The sequence below is a fragment of the Ictidomys tridecemlineatus genome, chromosome 14, assembly GCF_052094955.1.
Source record: "Ictidomys tridecemlineatus isolate mIctTri1 chromosome 14, mIctTri1.hap1, whole genome shotgun sequence".
NCBI lineage: Eukaryota > Metazoa > Chordata > Mammalia > Rodentia > Sciuridae > Ictidomys > Ictidomys tridecemlineatus.
In genome coordinates, this window is record NC_135490.1 from 21,087,609 (window position 1) to 21,112,301 (window position 24,693).

At 35.4% G+C, this 24,693-nt stretch overlaps 1 protein-coding gene across 2 annotated transcripts in view; it reads left to right on the forward strand.

The window, feature by feature from the left end:
- Positions 1-17,113, forward strand: part of Palld (palladin, cytoskeletal associated protein) — a 219,135-nt gene extending 202,022 nt beyond the window's left edge. For both annotated transcript variants that reach the window (XM_040293667.2, XM_078030970.1), the window contains 6 exons: positions 3,792-3,886; positions 5,842-5,974; positions 9,965-10,172; positions 12,866-13,031; positions 13,537-13,670; positions 14,963-17,113. In XM_040293667.2, the coding sequence (XP_040149601.2) occupies positions 3,792-3,886; positions 5,842-5,974; positions 9,965-10,172; positions 12,866-13,031; positions 13,537-13,670; positions 14,963-15,135 (909 nt within the window). In that variant the 3' untranslated portion in view covers positions 15,136-17,113. The remainder of the gene's footprint in view (positions 1-3,791; positions 3,887-5,841; positions 5,975-9,964; positions 10,173-12,865; positions 13,032-13,536; positions 13,671-14,962) is intronic.
- The last annotated feature ends 7,580 nt before the right edge of the window (positions 17,114-24,693 follow it).

Here is a 24,693-nt window from a genome sequence, read left to right on the forward strand (position 1 = left end):
AAAAACTCAAAAGTAAAAACTGAATCTCTCAGGATATGAAGTGTAGTTGACAGAAAACTGAAGTTGAGTGTCTACTTCCCAGATGCCCTTGAATTTTCAGTTACCTTGATTTTTTTTTTCAAATTTTAAAAATATTTGGATATGAAAGGCAGGCAATTACATCTATTTTTTCCTAATACACTGTAGGCTACATGATGTGAAATAACCAAGGGAAAGAGGAAAAGGCTGAAGTGGAAAAATTAGTTCAGTAATGAAACACAGAAGGCAGAACTTTTCAGAGCAGTGGAAAATAATTACAAGAAAGCAGCCAAGAGAAGGGCGAGAACCAAGGAAAGAGGAAAACACTAAAGTTCAGCAGATTATTTTATAGAATATGATATTTTTCCACCTGGGTTAATCTTTTGGGAATGAGAAACATGTTAGATATTGACGACTGCATCCAAATTCTGCTTGGGATGGAACACACAGCTCTCCACCTACTCTGTGACTTTGTATCATATGCAATGTGTGCAGCTCAGAGGAATTCATTAGAGACCAGAGCAATCACATGGTTTAGCAAAATAATGAGCAATTGTGCAGTTACACTAAACACGATGCCAAAATGAGGCTCATGAAGCAGTTTATTTTAGACCCTAATCCTATCTTTAAGACACAACTAAATCTAAACACAAATGTTTTACTTTGTTTTGTTGTGTTGCTAAGTTACTTTGTACTGCACTTGGATTTTGGAATGGCTGCTTTACAGTTTGATGTTCCCTCAAATTGCATTATGTATACAAGTGGCAAGCCTTTATAAAGACTCTGTGCCACAAGTTAAATTCATAAACTATGAAATATAAATGTTATTTTCATATCACATAAATAACTGACTTTGCATGGTGCAAATAATCTTTCAAGCTGGATGTTTAATACAGAATCACTTTAACAATTCAAACTCCTTGTTTGTACTATGGCTTTAAACTTTGTCTTTGTTCAGAAAAGTGACACAAATCTGAATTAAATATTAAAAATGATTGTTTTGTTTTAGCATTGTAAGGTTTCCTGGCTCATTTCAATCTTCTCTCTAAACATCCACTTTCATTATTACTTCACAGATTAATAAAGCAGAAAAAAATTAAAATGTTAAAAGTACCATAGCAAAAATGTACATCAGAGCCTTCTAATTTGAAAATCATAATTTGATTGCTAAGATTAATTGGTATATTAATATGATTAAAATCATTAACACTACTTCTATATGAGCATTCTCCTAAATAAGGTGTTCAGACATCTTCAAGACTGCTTCCCTGAATTCCAGATTTTTTTTTCAAATAAAATTTTCAAAATTATATAACTTCTTAATTTGGATGCTTTTTAAATGCTCCTGATCACGTATTGGTTAGTAGTATATTTAACCAATAACAGTACACTAATCAAATTAAAAATCTGCTTCCTGAAGACCATCTCCTCCTCCTTATGTTCAGAAGTCAAAGTTGTAGAAAGTGTCGGAGTACAAAGACCACAAATGGTAACATAAAATGTTTTCGTAAATTTGGGAGGAAATATTCCATGACAAAGTTTGTGTGTCTGGTTACAAGGAATAGCAGCAAGAACCCAGAAAACAGTGTAGAACTGCGTAATTTCTCCAGAGCAGTATCAACCTGGATGCCCTGTTTTTCTAGAAAGGGGAGGAGAGGGCAGGATTTGCCCTAAGCTTAGTCAACACCTTTCATCCTACATCTCATATAATGCAGCCATCATATAAGCAGGCCCACTGAATACAACTGTGCTTGGCACCATGAAAGCACCACAGAAGTTAAAGGTTGGCCTACTTGCCGTATATTCAGCCTCCCCTGCTAAAAACATTTTGTTTTCTCTTTAGAGTAAATTACATTCTAATAGAATAATTTACATATGCAAAAACTGTGTTAAAACACTTCTACTATGCCTCATATTCATCTGATATTATAATATATGTCCACATTTAGTACTACAGTATTTTAACATTTTGAGCATTTTCTATATGCAAAAATGAAATACGAAGCACTTTGTATATTTTAACTCATGTAATCATTGCCAAGTACCCAGGTATTAACTATATTGTTTTAACAGTTGAATAAATCTAGCTAGAGATGTTAGATTGTCAGTTCCTAAAGGAACAGAATTGACTTACAAACCCAGAAAATATGATTCCAGAGCTAAGGAATACCATACAAAGGTGTCTGAGGCTCATGCTGGGATAAGGGATAGGGGAGAGATTGGTTAAAACAAGTTTTAAAAAAAATGGAAAGGAGGTAAGATTAAATTTGTTTCTCTGGTACCACCTCTTTCTATTTGGCCATTCTGAATTCCTCTGATCTGTATTACACCCCTATGTGTTGTTCCCCTTTCCCAGTGGTTAGAGCCCTAAAGAAGTCCAGGCTTTGGGAGACCTGAAGAGCCCTACTGCCCAGATCTCTGCCCTTCACTAAATTCTTCTATAGGTGAACACACAGCTACTCCAGAAGCTGTGGCAGGAGGATCACAAGCTTCACTTAGTGAAGCCCTGTCTCAAAATTTAAATTTTTTTTTAAAAAGGGGTGACTTAGCTCAGTGGTAGAGCACCCCTCGGGTACAATGCCCACCACCATTAGAAATCCTGTGAGATTTTTTATATGTCATATCATGTTCCCTATACTAGTACCCACCCTCTCCTACCCTAGCCCACTTTGTTGGAAAACAACTCTTCAAAACACACAGAACAGTCCTGCTTCTATTACCTGCATTTATTGGTAACTTGCAACAAAATTAGAAGTCACTGGTAGAATTTTATTTTGAATGTAAATACACATAAGGGCTGCTCATCAATCCTGAGCTAGAATTCACAAAGTCTATTCATCAATAATATACCTGCTTCCCATTTTCCTCTCTTGCTTTTACCTTTGGCCAGAATCTGAATTCAGAAGTACATTTGGCCATTATTCTGGAAGAGTGGAGAAGAAAGTGGAGGAAAAAAATCAGGCATCATGCTATTGTGCTAGTAATGGCTGGAAGTGGGGAGAAGAATTGAAACAAAAAGCCAAAGTTACTAGTGGTTTATCCATGTCATCAGGTCCCTTAAGCATTATGTTAGTCTATCCACAGAACAACAATTACCAAATTTTCAATTGGCAAATTAAAAATATATTATAAATTTTCATTAGCTAGGCCCTTATCAAGTGACTCACATACTTTAGATAATCAACTATTTCTGGTTTTTAAGTCTCATTTCCTGAGGACATGGTGTAATTTCATATATTTTCCTTGTTATTCTCTGAGTATATATCTTACATAATGCTCATTTTCTTATGCAGATATCCCCCAAACAAACTGTTTGGGGAGGGGATACCACTAACATTTAATATACATATTACTAAAAAGATGTGACAGAAAACTAAAAATCTAGTTTTGATTTCAGAATTTGGCCACAACCAGTAGATATTTGCCTATGAAAACTGAATCATGACAAGAAAATAACACTCTGCTATATTTTTTCAATTTGACTTCATGTATTAGGGAAACCCTAACAGATTACGGTTCATTGAGAGGTAGCATTTCAAGTATCATCGTGGATAAACCAGTAAAGCACATTTAACATTCAGAGAAGGACCTTGTCACCCGAGTTCTTAGTTTTATTAAGGAGCTTAACTCAGGGAAAGTGCTTTTCTGAGAGGGGTGGGTTTTATTGCTAATGGAACACTGAGTTGTTATGAGAATGGAACACCAGACATGAGAGTGCTTAATGGTTAACAATTTGCACAGCGAATAACCTCTTTTCCTGATGTCCCTGACAGGGCCGCGTCAGTTGTACTGGACGGCTGATGGTACAGGCTGTCAACCAAAGAGGTCGCAGTCCCCGCTCTCCCTCAGGCCATCCTCATGTCAGAAGGTATTTCAGATGTTCCTTCCTGTAGGTGTTACTGTGTACTTATTACTATACATTTAGGACTGCTGGAATCACAGTATGACAACAAAAGTGAATGGAATTAGAAGACAGAACATGGATGCATAATTCAAGTGTATGATCCTTGATTATGATGCCCCTTTGCAGTTCCAAAAGGGGAAGGAAAAAAACATTTGCTAATATGTGCTGAGTCTATTCAGATATACCATTGTTAGTCTAAGTATGGCGTGTTTTATATATGAAGAAATCAAGACTTGGCACCGTTAGATGGCACACGAACACAAAAATACTAGTAAATGGAACACAAATGTTCCAAAGCAAACTTCTCTAACCAACAGCTGTGAAGACTTACCATTATAAGCTGTTGCCACTGGATTTCTTAAAATCAGCTAGGTTGTTAATGTACATTTTTAAATTCCTTAGTTCAAAATATATTAGACGATAAATTGTGTAGGTAAGATTTATCATATTATAGATACTCAAATATCTGCTAACAATTGAGTCTGCTTTCCATTCCTAGTAGCCCTGAGTCTATGAAAGGACACTGACAGAATGCTGGCAGTCAGGGAGAGAGAAAGGATGTTATTTCTTGTAATGTATTTGCCCTAAAACAATATGGTAAATCAATCAGCCTGTTAACCTAGGTTTCTATCCAGATATTTTACAGACAGAACTTCCTGAAATAGTCCTGATGGTAAGATACAAGCCATAGATGCACCACAAAAAGAGAAACATAGTTAGACTCACAGAGGAAAGGCAGGAAAACTGAGTAAGCATCAAGCAAGAGATGTGTCTATACCACCTAATGTGACTGAAGCCACAGTCTTTTGATCAACATTTGGGTGACATTTGGATGACAAGTACCTGGGCATGTGCAAATTTAATTCCAAACTAGTGCAGCAAAATCTGTTAGATCTTAGACCTGTATCTCAGGCTATAAACACAACATCGTTTCAGGTTCATTGTCTTGCATTTTTCTCTTCTGTCGATCCTATGGTCTTTAATACATCAAAGTTTTTCCTTATATCAATAGATCCTACAAAGAATTTTTATCAGATCTGTATTTGGAGAAAATGATTATCAGCCTAATATACTAATCTTTTATTTGTTCCACTCATTTTTTTTTGTTTTTTTCTAGTTAAGTGTTTTTAAATTTGACAAAATTTATATCCAACATGTTACTCATTTCATAAGTCTTTCCTGCAATACAACTGTATTCCTCTGGCAATATACTACACAGAGGTGTGAAAAATGTGAGAGATTTGCAAAACCTTGTTTTATATATATATATATATATATATATATATATATATATATATAATTTTAGTTGTATATGGACACAGTACCTTTATTTTTTGTTTTTTATGTGGTGCCAGGGATCGAACCTAGTGCCTCACACATGCTAGGCAAGCACTCTATCACTGAGCCACAACCTCGGCCCACAACTTTATTTTTAAAAAGTAAAAATAATCCCTTTAGGTACATAGATAATTAATGCAGAAGATTTGTTTTCTTAGTTAATATGAAAAGGAATTTTGATAATATATTAAATTTTTTAAAAGAGCTTTTAATTTCCTACAAAATTAAAATTGGTGGGAAGTTAATAGTCATTTTTATTGAAAAAGATTCAATTAAAAAAAATCTGATAATAGAAAAAGCTGCTCTTACTGCTAATGTAAATTTTTAAAAAATATTTAGGAAAAAATGCTCATTTTTCATTTCCCTTTTGTGATTCATATTAGTCTGCAATTAGCAGATTATTAAATTTATCAGACTTCCAAATTAAACAAGACTTTGCTTTTCTGACTTTTTGATGCGTAAATCTTGGGAATGGGTAACAGATGAGGAAATAATAAGATTACCCCCATTGTATTATAAGAAAACTGAGGACGAAAAGCTTGGAAATAACTACTATCTATCCTGATGCATCTTGTTTCAAGGCCTCGCTCTAGATCAAGAGACAGTGGAGATGAAAATGAACCAATTCAGGAGCGATTCTTCAGACCTCACTTCTTGCAGGCTCCTGGAGATCTAACTGTTCAAGAAGGAAAGCTCTGCAGAATGGATTGTAAAGTAAGTGTTTGTTATGCTGCAAAATAACTGCCTCATTTCTCTCCTCAATGCCATTTTCTCTACAGTTCTTTTTGGGACATTACGTAAAATAGAAGATGATGCCAGATCAAAAGAAAATCTAGCAAAATATACTCAGCATCTTTATGCTGTTTCACATCATGATTTTCCTTACTTTTAAATTTGTCTTAAATATTTTCTTTACTCTGAACCCTACATACCCTATCCAAGAAAGGTTTTATTTATCCCTTTAAATTTTTCATTTTGTTGAAGTAATAAATGTGATGAATCTGCCATATGCCCTAATCAATAGGGGATCTTCATTCTTTTTTCATGAAATATATCCATCTATCTACTCTGACTTTTATTCTTTCCATTTTCTAGAAATTCTTAGATAAGTTAAAGTGACATTCGTCTTTCACCTGTTTTACCAGAGCTTCTTAACCCAGGGTCCTTGGGTAAGCAGGCTTTATTAGATGTGAGTTCTGAAACTATATAGAAAATTGTGTATGATACAGTTTTCAGCAGTTTCTCAAAGGAATTTCAGGCCAAAAATGTTTAAGAACCACTGCTCTCATGAAAAATACTTTCATTTGGTTTTTGCTCTACTTAAATGATTTTAAAGTAAACATGGATAAGGTTCTTAAAATTTGGGTTCCCTCTGCTGGTTCTCTCTGGGATTGCAGAACATAAATATAACTGCTTTGAGGATCTTGGCATTATCTGCTTTTTTAAAAAGTCAGTCTGGAATTGGGGATATAGTTTGGTAATACAGCACTTGCCTAGCATGTGTTCTGGGTTCAATCACCAGCACCACAAAAAGAAAGAAACAAAAATAGGTAAATCTGGGCTTCTAGGAATGTATAGAAAGAAAAATTAATTGTCAAAAACATTCTATTGTCCAACATGATTCATTTTGCAGTATAAATACACAGGTTGAAATCCATATGTATATTTACTTTATTTATAGTCTGTAAAAATTCATACATTAGAACTATATGATCCAGCAGTCCTACTGTTCCATATATAGCCAAAGAAAATGAAAAAAATGTCAGGATACCTGCACTCCCATGTTCATAGCAGCATTATTCGTAATAGCCAAGATATGGAATGAAGCTCAGTGTCCATTAACAGATGAATGAATAAAAAATACATGTATGCACAATGTAAAACTATTCAGCCTTTAAAAAGAAGGAAATCTGCCAGGTGCCGTGGTGCTTTCCTGTAATCCCAGCAACTCAAGAGGCTGAGGGAGGAGGATCCTAAGTTCAAAGCCAGCCTCAGCAACTCATCGAGGCCCTAGGCAACTTAATGAGACCCTGTCTCAAAATAAAAGATAAAAAGGGCTGGGGATGTGGCTCAGTGGTTAAGCACCCCTGGGTTCAATCCCAGGTACAAAGTGGGGGAAAAGGAAGGAAATCTTGCAATTTGTAACAACATGGATGAACCCTGAGGACACTATGTTAAGTGAACTAGTCCAAGCACTGAAAGATAAACACCACATGACCTCCCTGTTATGTAGAATCTAAAAAAGTCAAACTCATAAAAGCAGAGAGTAGAATGGTGTTGCCGAGGGGAGGAGAACTGGGGAGACTTTGGTCAAAGGACACAGAATCTTAAGTTAGGAGGAGTAAGTTCAAGAGATCTGTTGTACAATGGGGACTATAGTTAATAACACTATATTATAGACTTGGAAGTTGCTAAGAAAGCAAATTTTAAGTGTTCTTATCATAAAAAGTGATAAGAATGTGAGGTAATACATGCATTAATTATCTTAAGTTAGCCATTCAGCAATGTATACATATTTCAAATCATACTGAACACAATAAATACAAATAACAATTTTTTCAATTTCTAAAAATTTTCCAAGAATTATTATAGTTTTTAACCTACAAAGTTACATTTCAAGTCATCTAAAGAAATTTTATTATAGATAGGTCATTAGATAATACCAAGAAATTATTAATTTCATGTATAAAAATGAAATCATAATTATGTAATAAAATGTATATTTCTTTAAATGTATAATTAGGTAGATAGGGATAAAATTATATAAAGTCTGGAATTTATTTTATAATATAAAAAATGATGAGAGTGAATCTAAATAATGGGTGTATAGAGATTGACCATACTGTTGTATCTACTTTTGGTCTTATTTTAAAAAGAAGTCATAGTAATTTATTTCACAAATTGAGCACAGAAGTTGATTTTCAGTAAATGTATTTAAGTATTTCAGTAGCATAAATGTCCTTAAAACCTCTGCCTTTAAAAGAATATTGGGAGGAAAAGTAGTCTGTACTTGAAATCACTATGATGGTCTGACATAGATGAAGAAAATGTTCGATCTTGCCACATGAACAGATGGAGTGTTACCTGCTTCAGAGAAAAATAAAGTCTTCAGTGTGTTTTAAGCTTTGACAGGGAAAAAAGACTTGATAAGCCAAACATGAAAGCAATAGCTTGCTCTTTGCCCAAAAGCCCCCCACCCCAACTCCTGGCAAACATTCCTAGATACTGAGTACCCTTCACCCAGCACTGAGGCTTGGGGAAATACCTCTTCCCACTGCTCCAGGAACAAGCGTGCCCTTCTGTCTCCCCAACAGAACTGCTCACTAGGACCTTCAGTTCCCGGGACTGCACATTCTTTCCTTACTTACCAGGGGGACTGGGGTTAAAAGAATATGACTTTCCCTTTGCAGGAACATGAGTAACTCTGCCCACTGGGACAGGTCCACTGTGAATTAGGTGGCTGGAGAGTACACAGTGCTTTGGGCACCTCTCCTACCAAGCACACTACGGCCTACTCGTCTAGGATCTAACTAGTGAAGTGGGAATCAGCACTATTTCTAAGTTTGGGAAAGGCCTGGGGCCAGACCTAAAGTATCTACGTCCGCTCCCTGCATCACTTCTAGTGACCTCCAGATGGGCAAAACTGTGTAGGTGGAGAGCTGGGGGATAGCAAGTGGACAGATGGGACAGCAGAGCCTAACCATCACAGAAGCCAAGCTGCCTGACTACGGCTGTTTGTTTCCAAAGTCTATTCATGCTTTTAATCCACCATTGAGTACACTTAATTTTTTTTCTTTCAACTCTCTGGACTTTTTGGTTCATTTCTGGGAGGCATCTTGTAGGTAGTATAAATGAATAAATATCATCACAGAGCAGAAGTGGAGTGTGTGTTATCAGACTGATTTGGGCAAAGCTGGTTCTTCAAAGAAATTGTTGTATTATGCACCAGATGTGCTTTGTATATAATTTCCCACTAGTAAAGTTGGAGATCGGGGAGGTAAAAAGGCCCTCCTCAGCAGTGCCTTTCTCCTATTCAAAATCAAGGACAACACTGTAAAAAGCTGGCAGATGGCAACCATCCCTACCCTTCACAGTACAACGTGTTATTAGCAATTAAATGTGCTTTTATCTGATCTCTGGTCAACACAACCGTCATGGTCTCAAGATTTTATGACATTTCCATTGTGATGCTAATTTGTTGAGATGGCTTTCTGGGTAATTTCATATTGCTCTTGTTACTCAGTTTCAAAGATTATTAAATAATAATAGCTCTCTGTGCTGATGGATGCATTAACTAATGTCTCCATAGCAATGCCACTCCTTGATGAGAAGCTTTAGAGTATATAAATGCCAGCTGAGTGCTTGTTATTATGGTTGGACATCTTTTTTCCAAAAGAGCTCAGAGCCTGGTGCTGACATCATCCCAGGAATTTTTATAGTCCTGGGTGAGGTAAGATAATGACAGAAATTTTTTAAATCCCTATTTTATTTGTCTCTAAGTTATTCTGTAAGAAATGTTTTAGAAGTAAGCCTGTGAGTGTTTAGAAAACCATGGAATAGTTTTAAGCAAAAAAGTAACACAAGCTAATTCTAAAATCCATTTCTTTTGCTACCAAAGGAGGAATGTATGCTGGTCTCTTAGCTCTCAGTAATTTCACTGTTTCAATATTAAAAAAATTTACACATCTTTCCTTTCTGGTTTAGGTCAGTGGGTTACCAACCCCAGATCTAAGCTGGCAACTAGACGGAAAGCCAATTCGCCCCGACAGTGCACACAAGATGCTTGTTCGTGAAAATGGGGTGCACTCTCTGATCATAGAGCCAGTCACATCCCGAGATGCCGGCATCTACACGTGCATAGCCACCAACCGAGCAGGACAGAACTCATTCAGCCTGGAGCTTGTGGTTGCTGGTAGGCTTCTCTGTAAATCCTTTCTCTCTGCCAGAATGAATGTCAGATTACACTTATAAATGAAGTCTACATTATTTAACCAATATAGAAAATAAACCACTGACAAAATAGATTATATCATCAAAATCACCAGTGAGGACATATTATAAGGCTTAGCAAATCAGAAATAATTTTTCTTACTCCAGTGTAGCCGTTATTCTCCTTTTCTCCCACTAACCTGAACAAGAAGGGAAAGGATTTTAGCAGCATTTCCAGGTTCTCGTATATGTGATAGCCCCAGTATTACACAGGGAAAGAATATTAGCAGCACAGGCCCCAAAAAATGAAAAATATGATTATAAATCAAATTCAACACACAGAACTCATTTTTAACAAAATGTGTAGTGATTTCAAATTTCAAAAGGTTTAAACAACATTGTCATCTATACCCAGTGCCATAATCAAATTAAGTTCAGATTTAGTTTTCAATTGGTTATACTGTGATTGTAGGTAAATTTTGTAGCAGGATTATTTTATGAACTCTTACCCTTTGAGAAGCCTAAAAAGGAAACTATGCTTATTGAAAAGTTTATACCATTTTTAGAAGTTAAGCATAAGTAAAGATTCTAATTATCTTTTTTTCTTTCTTTCTTTTTAATGGCATTGCTCTACCACTGAGCTACATCTCCAGCCCTTTTAATTTTTTATTTTGAGACAAGGTCTCACTAAATTGCCTATGCTAGCCTTGAATTTGTGATCCTCCGGCTTCAGCCTCCTGTGTCGCTGTGATTTCAGGGGTGCATGCTGCTGCTGCACCAAGCTCATCTGGTCTCTTTTATAAAAGAAGCGTAACAAAACATAACGTTTATTTCTCATACCTCATATTTACAAAGCACTTCATACACATTATTTCAATTAGTCTTCACAATAGCCCTATGAAATAATTGGAGCAAATATTCTCTGACTTTCCTATTTAGTAAACTGAGAATCTGACTCACATCAAAACTTACTGTGAGTACTGAGCTTTTTCAAGAAATAGAGTGGCAAGGAGAATAAAACCTAAGAGGTCCTGGCTAAAATCCTAATGATGATTCTAACAATAGGATCAAGATATTTTTCCACACACAAAAAAGGTGGTAAATGTGTAGGCTGTGGTGCAACTTCAGCTATGTTCCTACACACTGGATTGGTTTCATTCATTCTTCTAACCTTAAATGAAAACTGTTCCCTTTTCTATTAAATGTACATTTTGATCATATCTGTCCTTCAGGACTGAAATTTGGGGGTCCAAGAGACAGATATCTATCTCAGTATACCTCTCTTCACACTTCTGTTAGAAGATGACAGTGCATGGTAATTGGAATCAAGGTCTTTGGCATCAGATCTCAGTGCCAATCCCAGTTCATGTCTGCCTTGTGGCCTTTGGCAAATATATGATATCATATATTAGCATCTCAGTTTCTCCATATGCAAAATGGGGACCATAAGGCATCTCAGCATTTTTACAAGAATTAATTACTGTGTATGCAGTTCCACATAACGAGTGCCCTGCACAGTGCTCCACAAAGGAACATTATTCTTACTGGTGAGTGGCTACGACATTAAGGCTTGCTTTCAACATTTTATGTTCTTTTCAAAACTGAGACCCAGAAAGAATATGAGGAGAGCTTCTGTTCCCACTTCCCCCAAAATAGCTTAGCTCATATAACCTCGGAAAATTAATAAAAACAAATCCTCTATGTAAGTCAAGGTCTGAGAGAGTCATAGGCATTTGGAAATTTCAGGTTGAATGTTCATCATCTTTGAGCTCCCTCCTAGCTGCTTTATTGGGGTATATCTGTCACTCCAGGCGAGAGAGTGGTGGTGCAGAAAGACATGTATATATCTTCAAATTTTATTCTGGCAGCTTAGAAGAGAATAATTAAACCTAATTCTTTCTTTGATTTTGTTTCTACCACTCATGCAAGAAAACAATTTCTTATTGGGAGATAACATTCAGTGTTATTATCAGTTCTGATCTTTTCAGACTACATAATAAAGTTGTCTTCATTTTATGGCTTCCTTCCTATAAGGCAATAATAAAGTTGTCTTTTTTATAGCTCCTTTCAAAGAATACAAATTGAAATTTGTAATTTATGGGATGTACATTCCTAGTTCAAAGGGAACTATTTAAAGCTACCAGATTGCCATAATGATGCCTGCTCTGTATTTTCTTTCCCCCTTTATATCCTCTGGCATGTCTCACCTAAACCAAGAATTTCAAATTTTCAAAATCTTCAAAGCAAACATTTCAGATGGAAGTGAGGGAATCTAAGCAGATCAGACTCCTAGAAATGCTTGTCCTGCTCAGCATCACTAGGTGGCAGTGGTTGGTAGAGGCTGTGTGTGGTGACATAATTAGTGAAGCCATCACGGATACTAGCAATGACTCGGGCATCTCCTGTGGCTGTTGGACAGGCATTCTGTGGAACAGATGGCCAATGGACTGTGTGAGCCTATCAGACTTGAATTAATTGAGGAAATAAATGAGTAGAAAGTTTACAAACCTTTGCTTGATAAAAGAATAATTTGGACAGAGACTAGCATCTTATCACCTGAAATGAAAAATGGTATTATAAAAGATCTTTTCAAGCAAAATTTGTAAAGGCTTCTGAATTCTTTGCAGTGCTCCTTTTGTATATCATTGATAGACAATCCATCTCATGTTCCCTTAGCTAAAGAAGCACACAAACCTCCTGTGTTCCTTGAGAAGCTGCAAAATACAGGAGTTGCTGATGGGTACCCAGTACGGCTCGAATGCCGCGTCTCAGGAGTACCACCACCTCAAATATTTTGGAAGAAAGAAAATGAATCACTCACCCATAGCACAGATCGAGTGAGGTAAGACTACACAATTACTTAATTTAACCCATAGCAGCTCAGTTCTAGTGATATATAAAAAGATACATTTTATGTACCATTTATATCAGTGTATGCAAAAGCCATGCTATTGATTATACCAAAGACAAAAATCACTCTTTACCGAAATATAGATTTAAACCTTTAGATAGATACTATATTGATAGGTTAACAGTAATTATTTTTAAATGTTTACATCAAAAGAAAGGATGAATTCATTTGCTTCAGTGGTGACAGACTATTCAGTGGTTTTTGTAAAAGCAGATCCCCAACTAGGAATTAAGTGCACAGATTTATTCAACCTCTTGAGGTCTGCTCTTCTCTTCCATTAACTTTAATGGGGCTAGCAGCCTCTCCAGAATAAGTATGACCCTATTATCTGCCACTTGCACAATTCTGTTTCTAATGACCTAATTAAGAATGATGCTTCATGTCCAAAGTCCCTTTTTAAAAATTTAGAGCCTAATGACTTTATCCTTTTCTCTAGCATGCACCAGGATAATCATGGATACATCTGCCTGCTCATTCAGGGAGCCACAAAAGAAGATGCTGGGTGGTATACTGTATCAGCCAAGAATGAAGCAGGGATTGTGTCCTGTACTGCCAGGCTGGATGTTTACAGTGAGTGCCACTTCATTTCATCTGGTTGCATTTATTCATTGAATTATGAAAATTTAAACATCTGAACAGCAATTCATGTTACTCTTAATCTGATCTTTTTAAACAACTCTAGCATTTTACTTGTCAAAAAATTTATATTGCTCTTTCTCTTTCTGTTTATAGTTTCTCGACATTAATAATGAAACCCCAGCAGGAGAACAAATACCCAAGTATCATTAAGGAGCTTTGAATAATTAGCAAGATATGCATGTTGATTTCTCTTACAATGGCTAGTCAGTTGTGGCTTCCCTACTTAAGCATCCCTAGGAGTTAACAGTAGACAAAGGCATAAATGTCACGTTTTCTTATTACTTCGTTCTGCAAATAACTGTCTTTTAACATTTCTTCCTACATTATAATCCTATCATGGTGTCTTAATGCACTCTGAATGTGTGTACCACTGATGCTGGAGTGTGTACTTTTGTGGCTTGGTGCTTTTCTCATTAATCTTAAGCAGCTCAGCAATAGATTTGTGTGTGTATATTTGTGTACATGCATCCAAAATTTTTTTTAAAAAGTTCCTGCTGAATTTATAGATTAGAAAAATAGCATTATATGATCCATTGGCATAAGGAAAGCCATCAGAAAAAGATTTAAGAACCAATTTCAAATTTTACCTCTTGAAAAAGAAATAGCTTTGTGAGATTCATCAATAAACCAGTGGCTTAAACTGTCTCTACTGCCCAGTTCTTTCCATTCAATTTATTAATGTTAAACATCCCTCCACAATTCTTAACTACTATAATTATTGATGAAAAAGGTATTTTTTTTTTTAAAGAGGAGGAAGAACCATGCCTGTAACCCTAGTGATTTGAGAAGGTGAGGCCGGAGGATCACAAGTTTGAGGCCAGCTTCAGCAAACTGTCAGACCCTCTCTCAAAAGATTAAAAAGGACTCGGGATGCAGCTCAGTTGTAAAGTGCCCATGGCTTCAATCCTCCTACCAAAATTTTTTAAAAGGAGAAGTGAGAATTAGGAAAGTTATTAACTATTTGAAAGGATTCCCAGTACTACAATATTATTTTAAAATGAAAATATACTTGACCTTTATTACCAATACAGACAATAAATCTACAACATATAAGTAAAATGCAAAGGTATCCCTAGATTTTCTGTCTCCACAATGGATGTGTTGCCTTTCACAAAGAATATGTGCCTGGTATATGTCAAAAGACATTCTGTATTTACTTGAAATACTTAAGGGCTTTCCAAGTGTATCTTTGTTAAAAATTTTAATTTACTCTTTCTTTATAGCCCAGTGGCATCAGCAGCCACAGACCACCAAGCCAAAAAAAGTACGGCCCTCAGCCAGTCGCTATGCAGCACTTTCGGACCAGGGACTAGACATCAAAGCAGCGTTCCAACCTGAAGCCAACCCATCTCACCTGACACTGAATACTGGCTTGGTAGAAAGTGAGGACCTGTGATCCAGCATTGTTGTTAAAGTTGAAACACCGAAACCGCCATTGCCTTGACCAACATATTCCTCCACCACGTTATGTAAAAGGCAGAAATATACCTTTGACTATAAGAAATAAAAAGAAAAACACCAAAATAATATTTTTCTTACTTGACATACCAAACTAGAGTTTAAGTAGGTGATACGTATAGAAAGACACACATTGCACAAAAAATTCACATTTATTGTTCAGTTTAAAACTTGGAATTGCGTGATTAAAGTGCTCTGAAATGCCAAAACGTTACAGGAAATCAAAAATAAACATATATTGACAAGTGCCTTTAAATACAAACTATAGGTGCTATGTAGCACAATAGCGTGAAATGTTTAATGTGATACTACAATGATTCTAAAGTGCAGTGTATTCAACAGCTACAGTGAACCAAGTGCAATATGTAAGGATGAAAAGGAAGAGAAAATGACAAAGAAATCCAAGTAAATGCCTTGTCTTTGCAAACTGTTTTATATTAAATCATAAGGAACTACTTGCCTTAATTTTTATTAATACCAAGAGTTTTCTAACAAGGTTAATATCTTCGTTCTTAACCTTTTTTTTTTCTTTTGTGTAGTATTCTCTTTTCATGCTACCTTGGTAAGAAGCTTATTTACAAACCATATTAAAAGGCTAATTTAAATATAAATAATATAAAGTATTGTGAGTAAAGCAGATATATATTATAGTTCATTCCACAAAAGGCATCCAAACTGCCCAAATGACCAAGGTATATAGTATATTTGGAGGAAAAGAGGGTTTGGAAGGAATAGGGAGGAGAATGAAGGAAAATGCTACCAGCACAACTGTATTGTATTCATTTAGAAAAAAGTAGAAGGGGCAGGAGAGGTGGCAAAGGCCAGGCTTTTCTTTGGTTTTCTTCAGAATTAATCGTAAGGTGCAGGTGAAAAAACACTGCCATTCACAAGTCAAGATGGAAGTTTGGGGCACATGTGCTATGGAGATTTCAGTGTTATCTGAAGTTTGTGTAGTAGTTGAAGATTTTAGATGTGTAGAGCAAGTTGAATATGGATTGAGACCGCAAGAGTGGCATAAATGAGAAATTGCCTGTAGAATCTAGTGTACTTGATGGAAATGGAGAGTTAAGGAGAGTCAAAAACAAGTCTGTGCTTAATGCATTTTTTTCATTGGCACTAGATATGGTGAATGGAAGCTATTTCACTCCCCTGCTGCCACGAAACCTTGCCTGAAGAAGGTGCTGGGTTCTGAGTAGTTTGAAAGGCATATCTACAAAGACTGCTTTTTGAATGCATACGATTCTGCATCAGCTAGACTGAGTTGATTCTGACCAGACTTGATAGTTTTAAGTCGGAACCAATAAAATTTTTAAATGAGAAAAAATAATTTGGCCTAATAGTATAAAACATGAGGCTTTAATGGTACTTTGCTATGAAAAGAAAACACTGTATTCCTCATGCAGAACACATATATCTTTCATTATTTATAATAAAAGTGTTGAACTTTCTTAGCTCAGTTACTCAATTCATAGTATTTTTTAAATAATTTTATATCTGTATACCACCCCATATATTTCATATTACTGCTTCACATGTACAGCTTTCTACTTTGTAAGAACACCAACCAACCAAGTTTTAAATGATTAATAGGCTTGAGCACCAGGTGGCAGATGTTCTATACAGCATGGTACAAGTTTCTTTTACCACACTTACATGCATTGCTAACATGGAGTTTAAGATACTATACAGACAGTCTCCTGGACCTATATCTGTATTGTAGAATTATGACTTATGTCATATATTGCCAAATTGTTCTGAATGTGACTTTTTTGCTAATTTGCTGGGTTTGGGATTAACTAGCATTATTTTGCCACCTTTTATGTTGTATTTATAAAAAAAAAAAGTACTATCATACTACTTTGGATTGTTGTGCTGGTGTAATGTGGATTTAACATCAATAAATATTTAACAAATAATAGTGCAATTTTGTGAAGCAAAATATCCAGTTGTTTTAGTTTTCTGCTGCTGCTGTAATAAATTAGCAAAACCTTTAGAAGCTTCAAGCAACATCCTAATGATCATAGTTCTGCATATCAGAAGTTTGGGCATGATGCATCTGAGTTCTCTGTTCACAATAAAACGAAAATTGGTGTCAGCTGGGCTGCATTCTAGTTGGAAGCTCAAAATGTTCCTCCCAGCTCAAGTGACTGTAACAGAATTCAGTTACTTGCAATTGTAGGACAGATGTCTTTTGTCTGTCAGGCAGACACTGCACTCAGCTCTTCAAGGCCACCTGTATTCCTTGCCAGGTAGAACTGTCCATTTTCAGAGCTAGCCATGTGAATCTCCCTCTTATCAGATCCTTCTCGCACTGTGATTCTCTTTTGTCAAGGAGCCAGTCCCTTTTATAGGTGCACTGATTGAGTCGAGCTTCCCAAGATAATCTCCCTTTCTTAAAGTCATCTGATCTGGAACCTTAATTATATGTATAAAATCCCTTCGGGGTAGCACCTACATTTGTGTTTGATTAGATGACTAAGAGAAGGTGTATGTACGTACAGCAAACAGAGACTGGGTACCATCTTAGAAGTCTGCCTACCACATAAATTTGTTATATGTAGCCATGTAAATGCATGTGTTCACCAATGCCATGGATTGCAAGGGTTCATAAAATATTCCAAGATAACAGAAATAAAGATCAAAGGAAGAAAATAAGAAAAACATTAATGGAACAAGACATGAGCAACACACACACACACTCTCACGTTCTCTCTCTCTCTCTCTCTCTCTCTCTCTCTCTCTCTCTCTCTCTCTCTCATATATACATCTCTCTGTATATTGCACTAATATCTAGATAGTTACAACAGGTGGACAATACATTTAAGCTTTCTCACCACGGGGGCAGGGGAAGATAAAGCTTGTCATTTAAGTAATTCATAGCCTTCATTAATTGAAAACATTCATCTTTTACATAAGCTCTGTGATGGAACTTTATGTATACATTTGAATTAGGCCTGAATTGGGTATTTCACATTATCCCCAATGCCCTATCCCTTCTTATGTTGTAGCTTACAAGATCTACTATATATTTTAATGCTGAATTCATCTCTGATTTGAAAAAAATGCAATAATCACCTTAGCTAGCCTAGTAGTAGAGTAATAAAATGAAAAGTATGATTTTCTTTACATTATGGAAATATGGATTCTATAACACGGTAATGAAGAACTTGGGTTTTGGAGCTGGCCAACCAAGATTTGGATCTTAGCTTTGTTGATCATGAGTGACCTGTGGGACCCATGAGAAAGTGACTCCCTCTCCAAGTTTCAGTTTTCTTATCTGTAAAATGGAGATAAAACTAATACCTCTCTCTTGTGTGAAGATTTATGAGAGAACAATGCATGTAAAATTTAACATGGTACCCAGCACATACTAAGAGTTCAATAACTGTCAGTTATTATTCTATATAGTTTGTAAACTAAAATAATTTGTTAAAATTATTTCAGTTACATAATGTATACAACCAGGAAAACTGGATAAATAGCAAAATTTTGAACTTGGAAGGGAAAAAATTATTAGCCCCTAGGTGAAATTTAAAATTTCCCTCAATTATGAATGTAAGCAAGGAAACACAATAGTGTAAAAGTACCTGTGCTTGTCCCCATAGAAATTATATTACAAATACAGCAAATCTTAAAAAACCATTTCCATTCGGCAGTACTTCAAATTTGTGGAAGTTATTAGACCTACCAGTAAATGATGTGACTTGGAGCCATGTGTATTATATGATAAAACTTGTTTTTAATACTTTAATAATTACTTTAAATAATTTATTTTCTTTGCATTTTATGCATTTGTAAACATTATTTTGAGAAGCAATCCATAAGATATACTAGAGTGTCGAGAAGGTAAACAACACAAAAAATTAAGATCCATGCCTAGAGAAACTCAAAGGTATAGAAGAAGAGACAATGGCAAGTATATTCACTCCTACAATGTATAGGAAAAACATTTTAAAAACCTAAATTGCTCATTAGTAGAAGAATAAACTACAATTTACCCATACAACAGAATATTACAAGAGTTAAGGTGAAAAATTGGATTTATACCTAAAATGAATGAATATCAAAAGCAATATTTGGTGATAAAAGGAAGTTACAAAAAGATGAATAGAGTATGGGTTTGTTTATATAAATCAATTTTACAAATATTTAAAAACATACATTTTTAAAAGATATATGGAAATAAAACCAATTTCAGGAAGTGGTTCCTCTGGAAGGGATGCATAATAAGAAGGTCTTCAGAAAAACACATAATGCTTTTTTTTACTTTTTAAAAAGAAATTATATGAAACAGCTATGTGTGGTGGTGCCTGCCTGTAATCCCAGTGGTTCAGGAGGCTGAGGCAGGAAGATCATGAGTTCAAAGCCAGCCTCAACAATGGTGAGTTACTAAGCAACTCAGTGAGACCCTGACTCTAAATAAAATACAAAATAGAGCTGGGGATGTGGCTCAGTGGTCGAGTGCTCCTGGGTTCAATCCCTGGTACCAAAAAGGAAAAAAAAAAAGCAGGGTGGAATTATATGAAACAGAAAAATGTTAACATCTGTAGATGTAGGAAAGTATATTATTTTCAACATATTTTCTTCATATTTGAAATAATTCATAAAATGATAAAATTTTTAAGAGTTTAAAATTTTTTAACTATATAATTAGCCGAAGGTCCATGCTGGGAAGCAGTTGCAAATAATTTAGATAATTTAGGTACATCATGCTAAGTGAAATAAGCCATTCAAAGAAATACTGAATGATTCCACTTACATAAGGTACGTAAATTAATCAAATTCTTAGATGAAAGTAGAAAGGTAGTTGCCAAGAGCTGGGGAAAAGGAAATACTCAATAAATAGAAAAGAAAGATGAAAAAAGATCTAGAGATCTGCAATACAATGTGCATATAGTTAAAAATAGTGCACTGGACACTTAAATTTTTGATATGAGGTTTTTGCCACAAGTTTTAAAAATAGGGTAGAGTCGCACCCAGGCAGGCTAAGAAGTTTGTATTTTGTCATAGGCACAACAGGTACTGAAAGTTTTTGCATAGGGGGTTGACACTGAAAAGCTCATAAAGATTACATTGGCAGATATGTAATGGCTAAGTGAGAGGGAAAACAGCATGGAAAGATGAATGAGAAGACAGCTGTGAGGATTCAAGGCCAGAAAAGGATTACGGAAAGAGGACAACAGAAGATGCAGGATACAGGGAGCAGCAAAATAGCTTAGCAGCAACTGGTCATAGAGGGTAAGAGAAGGAAAGAAGATGAAATGCACCACAGGATTCAAGCTGGAAGAGACAGGATGCTGATGACAGACCGACAGACAGGAGGAAAGACCATTACAAACAGATCTATAAATTCTATTATAACAATATTTCCTCGAATGTATTCCAGGGAATGTTGGTTTCTGTTATGCCCCACGGGAAAAGAATTCTGTCAGCACATACTGTATGTCCTCTCTCAGAAATTAGATATACACGTCAATACGTCTGATACTGTTATGCCTTGCAATAAAGACATTGTTTAACCCAGCAAGTGTCACACTTTACTGGCCAAAGAGCATTTTTTTTTAAAAGTACCTCATGAAACCTTTCTTTTTATTTTGTCCCCATAAGAAACCAGAAACATCTTATGCAACAAACTTGAGAAGTGCTGTCATATAGAATAATTTTCCTTACAAAATTTCTCATTCTTATACTAAGAATGATTACTCTCAGACCTCTTCATCATCACAGCTACCAACAATTGATTTTCACTAAGGGTTTCTATCCCTGCAGGAAAGTTACCGTATGTAGGACAGGTGAATAGTAAAAACCAGTGTGCAATGTGGGCACCACGGCTGCTGAACAATTACTGCTTTAGATTTAAGGATTCCAACTGAATTCCAATGAAGTGGAAAATCTAGATGGATAAATTTTTAGATATTTACAATCTACTAAAATTGAACCCAAAGGATATTAGAACCCAAACAGCAATTAGGTTGAAATAGTAATGAAGTCTCCCAACAACAAAAGGTCCAGGACTGGATGGATTCACTGATGAATTTTATCAGACTTTTAAAGAAAAGTTAAAATTGATACTACACAAACTAATTCATAAAACAGAGAGGAAAAGAACTTTTCAAAATCATTCTGTGAACATTACCCTTAAGACATCTTCTGGACTGTGTCCTAATTTGTTGGATTTTGATCCAATTTCCTGCCTGTGTGCCTGCACTCACACTTTATTAGTCATTAGTCTTCTTTAGAAAAGGCTTGTTTCAAAAAGAAGCATAACAACTTGATAGCTTTGAATTTATAAATATCTAGTCTAGATTTTCCATAAGCTAGTCATCTGTTTCCTCATTTCAAAAGATAAAACAGTATTAGACTGTGTTTTACAAATGTTGGATTTGTTTTGCAAATGCATGAAAAGCAATACTTCCTAATTTGCCTATATTTGTGCCCACAAAATTTGAAATCATCATCTCTAGACAGATACTGCTGTAAACAATAGGAAGGAGCAAGTTGTTTGTGTTTGCAGACACATGGATGCTTATGTACACAGAAACACAATTATTCACTATATATGTACATATATGTATATTTAAATGTCACACTGCACCCTATAAGTTTGGACATTTATCTATGCATCAACTAAAATTAAAATAGTTTAAAAAGAAAAAAAAGTTATTTTATGAAACCAGTATTACCCTGCTACCAAAATCTGACGACACAACAACAACAACAAAAACATTTATACATCAATAACCTTGATGAACATAGATACACAAATCCTCAATAAAATACTTGCAAATCAAATTCAACAACATTTTAAAAGTTCATATACCATGATCAAATTTGTTTCATTCCAGGGACACAAGGATGGTTCAAAATACACAAATCAATAAACATACCACATAAATAGAATCAAAGATAAAAATCACATAATCACCTTGGAGATGCAGAAAAAGCCTTTGATAAATTTAACATGTCTATATGATAAAAGCCTTGAAGAAACATGGTACAGAAAGGTCATACCACAACTTAATAAAAGTCATATATAACAAAGCTATAGCCAAAGTCATAGTGAATGAGGAAAAATGAAAGCATTTCCTCTAAAATCAGAAATAAGACAAAGGTGTCTACTCTCACCACTTTTAATGTGTATAGTACTTGAAATTTTAGTAAAATCAGGCAAGAGAAAGAAAAGGAATACAAATAGTAAAGGAGGAAGTCAAATTATCTGTTTGCAGAGACATGATTCTCTACTTAGAAGAACCTGAATACTACGTCAAAAGTATGTCAGCAAATTAACAGGATATAAAAATCAACATATAAAAATCAGTAGCTTTTCTATACACCAAAAATAAACTCACTGAGAAAGAAATCAGGAAATAATTCCACTTACAGTAACTTCAAACAAAACACCTAGGAATTAACCTAAGCAGGAAATGAAAGACCTCTACAATAAAAATTCTAAAACACTGAAAAACGATATAGAAAAAAGACGGTACAAAATGGAAAGATCATAATCCCAGTGACTCAGGAGGCTGAGGCAGGAGAGTTGCAAGTTTTAAGCCAGCTCCGGCAACTTAGTGAGACCCTGTCTCAAAATAAAACATTAAAAAAAAGAGCTGGGGATGTGGTTAAGTGTATCTGGGTTCAATCACACACACACATACGCGCGCGCACACACACACACACACACACCACAAAAAAAAGATATCTCATATTCATGAAAATTAGAAAAATCAATATTGTTAAAATGGCCATGCTACCAAAAGTGAAATTCAAATTCAATGCAGTCTCCTTCAAAATACCAAAGACATTCTTCACAGAACTAGAAATAACAAAACCAAAGTTGAAGGCAAGTCTCAGCAACTTAGCAAGACCTTGTCTCAAAATTCAAAATAATCATAAATAATAGTAATAATAATAAAGGGCTGGGTCAGTGCAGTTCAGTGGTTCAATTCCCAGTGCCACAAAAATATATAAAGGTTAAAAAAAAAAAACTTAAAAAAGAAGACTGAAGATTCCCAAAAATAAACCCAAAAAAGACAGAAGATTTATTTATCAGGGGATGGAAACTATGTTTGCACATAGCAATGGTAAGTATGCTAGTCAAAGAGAGGTAAATCTTTGATTCCTTCAGTGGGAAGTTTATAGATAATGTGTAATTCTGAAAATCAGGAAATATGTTAAATAAAATAAGAAGATTAATACCAAATAAATCATATTAAAATGGTTCTCCACAAGGAACAGAAAATGACTCTCCAGGTCTCCAGGGTATGGGGCTGTAGCTCAGCTGTAGAGCGCTCGCCTAGCACGAGGGAGGCCCTGGGTTTGAGCCTCAGCACCACATAAAAATAAGTAAATAAAATAAAGGCATTGTGTCCAACTACACTTAAAAAATATTTTTTTAAAAAAGAAAATTACTCTCCAAATTACTTTAATGTGTAACTAATAATAGAAAAACTAAATTTAAACAAACAATATAAAAATGATATTGTTTGATCTAGGATAATAGTTACTCTTTCAAAGATAGAAGAACATACTATATGTTATTACAATTTTCTTTTCAATTGCTTTCAAGTTGCTGCTTAAGTCACATTTCTCACTCAAAAGACCAAAAGACATTTCATAGTTGTGGAAAACTGGCAAGCAAAGCAGGGCCGCTGTGGAAAGCAGCACTCCAAAGTGTTCTGTAGGAATACACACTGTCCTTTGCCCCAGTTCACCCCCTCTGAAGATCAAATATTAAGAGTGGGGACAACCAGCCTTAGAACTGAGATCATGTGTGCCTGTCAGAGACTGGTCAAGCCGACTGCGGAATCCAGACCTAGAGTATAAAAGCTGCAGCTAAGGAGCAGCAATGGCCACAAGGGATTCAACAGAGCTCAGACAACAAAGTCACAGGGAAAGATATGATTAAAGAGAGTTAGATTTTGGGAAACCACGGAAAGTTACACAGTTGTTTGGCAGCTAGCTCCCTTATAGCCGGAGGGAACACAAATATTTACTTCTAACTGATCCTTTAAGTAAAGGGATTAAAGTGTCTGGGGTAAATAATGCAATCTACACAGGAGCACTGCTTTTAGAATAAGAATTCACTCTCTGAGATATACTTGGTGATAAAGATCAGGGTTAACATCCTATGAACAAACCAGAAATCATACTGTTTAGAACGCACATGCTTCAGATCAAGGTGAATAGATAAATCTGAAAACAGGACTTGAGAAATAAGATCCAGAAAATATATCACCATACTACAGGGACCCAGCCACATCAATATACAGCACAATTCAAAATAGCCAAGCTATGGAACCAACTTAGGTTCCCTTCAACAGATGAATGGATAAAGAAAAGGTGGTATATAAAATGGAGTATTACTCAGCCATACAGAAGAATGAAATTATGCATTTGCTGGTAAATGGATAGAACTGGAGACTACCTTGCTAAGTAAAATAAGTCAGACTCAGAAAGCCAAAGGTTGAATGTTCTCTCTGATATGTAGAAGATAATC